Source organism: Dysidea avara, chromosome 4 (assembly GCF_963678975.1).
Source record: "Dysidea avara chromosome 4, odDysAvar1.4, whole genome shotgun sequence".
NCBI classification, from domain to species: Eukaryota; Metazoa; Porifera; class Demospongiae; order Dictyoceratida; family Dysideidae; genus Dysidea; species Dysidea avara.
The window spans coordinates 6,741,267-6,745,265 of record NC_089275.1 but is presented as its reverse complement, the minus strand read 5'-3'; the positions used below and the strand labels follow the sequence as shown (position 1 = coordinate 6,745,265).

Here is a 3,999-nt window from a genome sequence, read left to right as displayed (position 1 = left end):
GAAACCATTCTGTAAAGAGCTCAGCTGCAAAAAAAAATCACCTTTACAGAATTCAGCTACAAAAAAATCACCCTGTAGAGAGATCAGCTAGAAGAAGTTATCTTGTAGAGAGTTCAGCTACAAAGAAAACATCATGTGGAGAGTTCAGCTACAAACAAATCACCTGTAGAGAGTTCAGCTACAAACCAATCTCCCTGTAGAGAGATCAGCTAGAAGAAGTTTCCTTGTAGAGAGTTCAGCCACAAACAAATCACCCTGTAGAAAGATCGGCTAGAAGAAGTTACCTTGTAGAGAGTTCAGTTACAAAGAAACCACCATGTAGAAAGTTCAGCTACAAACTAGTGACCTTGTGGAAACATCAGCTAGAAGAAACTACCTTGTAGAGAGCTCAGCTACAAAGAAACCATTCTGTAAAGAGCTCAGCTGCAAACAAATCACCTGTACAGAATTCAGCTACAAATAAATCACCCTGTAGAAAGATCAGCTGCAAACAAATCTCCCTGTAGAGAGTTTAGTTAGAAGAAGTTACCTTGTAGAGAATTCAGCTACAAAGAAAACATTCTGTAAAGAGCTCAGCTGCAAACAAATCACCTGTACAGAATTCAGCTACAAACAAATTACCCTGTAGAGAGATCAGCTAGAAGAAATTATCTTGTAGATAGTTCAGCTACAAACAAATCACCCTGTAGAGAGATCAGCTAGAAGAAGTTACCTTGTAGAGAGTTCAGCTACAAATTTAAAGAAACCATCATGTGGAGAGTTCAGCTGCAAACAAATCACCTGTAGAGAGTTCAGCTACAAAGAAACCACCATGTAGGGAGTTCAGCTAGAAGAAGTTACCTTGTAGAGAGTTCAGCTACAAAGAAACCATCATGAAGAGAGTTCAGCTGCAAACAAATCTCCCTGTAGAGAGTTCAGTTAGAAGAAGTTACCTTGTAGAGAGTTCAGCTACAAAGAAACCATTCTGTAAAGAGCTCAGCTGCAAACAAATTGTTGTGTATCTACTGAACTTATAGTTATAATTGTAATTGTGATTTCTACTTGATTTGTAATTATCAATATGGTATTTATATCTGATTGTAATCGATGATCATGAGTGTGTGTACGCATGCGTGTTGTTGTATCATGGAACTTGTACATGTATGGCGTGCTTTGTTTGTTGATTTAAGATCCTTCCTGATCGTGTCTAGAAACATAATACTGGCGACGAGGACGGGATATAACAAAGATTAATGGCTTCTTTTGGGAAAATTGACATATTCCAGCCGGAATCTGAGGAGTTCTCGGCGTATCTAGAACGAGTAGAACTTTATTTCGAAGCAAACGGGATCAAAGAAGATAAACAAGTACCAGTTTTTCTTAGTCTGTTGGGAGCGAAGACGTACAGTCTTTTAAGGACGCTTGTTGCACCGGAGTCTCCAAGGAGCAAATCGTTTAAGACGCTAGCAGACTTGTTAAAAGATCATTACGAACCCAAGCCCTTGGTGATCGCCGAGAGATTTACGTTTCACAGAAGAAACCAACGTCGCGAAGAATCTGTCATGCAATACTTAGCGGAGCTTAGAAGATTGGCCACTCATTGCAAATTTAAGGATCATCTTGACGAAGCGTTGCGTGACCGCTTCGTCTGTGGTTTGATCAGCGAGACCATTCAGAAACGACTATTGATGGAAGATAACCTTGATCTCAAACGTGCACTGGAGCTAGCACAAGGAATGGAAGCAGCTCACAGAAATGCACAAGTGCTTCAGGACAACAGCGAAACTACTGAATTAACAGTAGCACACAGTGGTAGCAGGGGACCCAATACAGTTGCTCAGATGCAAGGATAGGAGGAAATTGATCGGGTCAGCAGGTACCCCAGGACACAAGGAGCCAGTAACACAGGGAGGAGTTGCTATAGATGTGGTAGAAGTGATCACCTGGCACACAATTGTGTCCACAAAGACTCAGTTTGTCATCACTGTAAGAAAGTTGGACATTTAGCAAGAGTATGTCGAAGCCAACCACAAAGTAAAGTGCCAGTAACCAAGAACCATTGGGTGGAACAAACTACAAGTAAACCGGAAGAAGATGTCACAGACCTTGAAGAAGATGTGATATTTAACCTAACCTCAAGGACGACACCACCCTACCAAGTAGTAGTGGAAATCAATGGGCAACTGATCCCCATGGAGATTGATACTGGAGCAGCGGTGTCAGTGATGTCTCAAGAAAGTTGGGAGGCCAGATTTGCAGAGTTAACCCTGGAGCAACCTTCACTGTGTCTCCGTACCTATACGGCAGAGAAAATGGCAGTTTTGGGAGAGACGTCGGTAGTGGTGAGGTATGGTAAATATAAGGGTACACATAAATTGTATGTTGTAGAGGGCACGGGTCCTACCTTACTAGGCCGAGACTGGTTGCGTTCCATACCTCTAGATTGGGCTAATATCAAGTCAGTATCGGGAATTGATTCCAATGTAGATAGGTTAATGGGAAAGTACCCTGAGGTTTTTCAAGAGGGGTTGGGCACATTGAAACACTTCAAGGCCACACTTCACTTGCTACCAGGTACCACTCCCCGCTTTTGTCGCCCTCGTCCCCTTCCTTTTGCAATTAGAGAGCAGGTAGAGGGGGAACTGGACCGTCTAGTTGAGCAAGGAATCCTGCAGAAGGTCGATTATAGTGATTGGGCAGCCCCAATTGTGCCAGTGCCAAAGAGTGATGGGGCAGTACGCATTTGTGGCGACTATAAAGTAACCATCAACCCCTCGCTGCAGGTGGACAAGTATCCCTTGCCCAGGCCTAATGACTTGTTTACATGCCTAACGGGGGGTAAGGTGTTTACCAAGCTTGACTTGACAGCCGCTTATCAACAAATGTTGTTGGATGAAACATCTAGTAAATTAGTAACCATCAATACCACTAAGGGTCTTTTTAGATACACGCGGCTTCCTTTTGGTGTAGCCTCGGCACCGGCAGTATTCCAAAAGACAATGGAAACCATCTTACAGGGTATGCCACAAGTTATTTGTTATTTAGATGACATTTTAGTTACTGGTCGTACAGAATCCGAGCACACTAAGAACTTAGAAGAGGTGTTGTGCCGATTGCAAGAGCATGGAGTCCGACTAAAGAGAGAGAAATGTTGTTTTTACAAAACTTCTGTGGAGTATTTAGGACATAGCATTGATGCTAAGGGGGTGCACACTACCAAGAGTAAGGTTAAGGCTATTCAGGAAGCACCTATACCTAGAAATGTACAAGAACTTCGCTCTTTTCTAGGGTTGTTGAATTACTATGCTAAATTTATTCCGAACCTGGCATCACTGTTGCGACCGCTGCATGTTCTTCTACAGGCAAAACAACCGTGGAGATGGACTAAGGATTGTACCACTACATTTAACAAGGCCAAGAACCGTCTGGTAGTGGCACCAGTGTTAGTGCATTACGACCCTGACCTGCCGCTGTGCCTAGCTGGGGATGCTTCTGCTTATGGTGTTGGGGCTGTATTGTCCCATGTCTTCCCAGATGGCTCAGAGCATCCCATTGCTTTTGCGTCACGCACCCTCACTTCCAGTGAGCGTAATTACGCTCAAGTAGAGAAGGAAGCCCTCTCCCTTATATTTGGGGTAAAGAAGTTCCATCAATATGTTTATGGCAGGGAGTTTACTCTGGTGACTGACCACAAGCCGCTTACCACCATACTGGGGCCCAAAGACTCTATTCCATCTCTGGCTGCTGCTCGGTTGCAACGCTGGGCATTATTACTAGCCGGGTACTCTTACAAACTCAAATTTAAGCCTACCAGTACACATGGCAATGCTGATGGCCTTTCAAGGCTACCGCTCAACGATTCTACTGCCGTGGGCTACTTACCAGATGCTGCAAACTTTAATATTGCACAAATTGATGCGTTGCCAGTGACATCCGCAGAGTTGGAAGTTGCTACACGAAAGGATGTTGTTCTCACCAAAGTCTTGTATTACACTAGGACGAGGTGGCCAAATACCATTA

General features: G+C 43.7%; 1 protein-coding gene across 1 annotated transcript; it reads left to right on the top strand.

Moving 5' to 3' along the window:
- The first annotated feature begins 1,232 nt into the window (after nt 1-1,232).
- Nucleotides 1,233-1,832, top strand: LOC136253488 (uncharacterized). The gene has a single exon (XM_066046162.1). It carries the CDS (start codon nt 1,233-1,235, stop codon nt 1,830-1,832), a length of 600 nt encoding a protein of 199 aa, XP_065902234.1.
- The last annotated feature ends 2,167 nt before the right edge of the window (nt 1,833-3,999 follow it).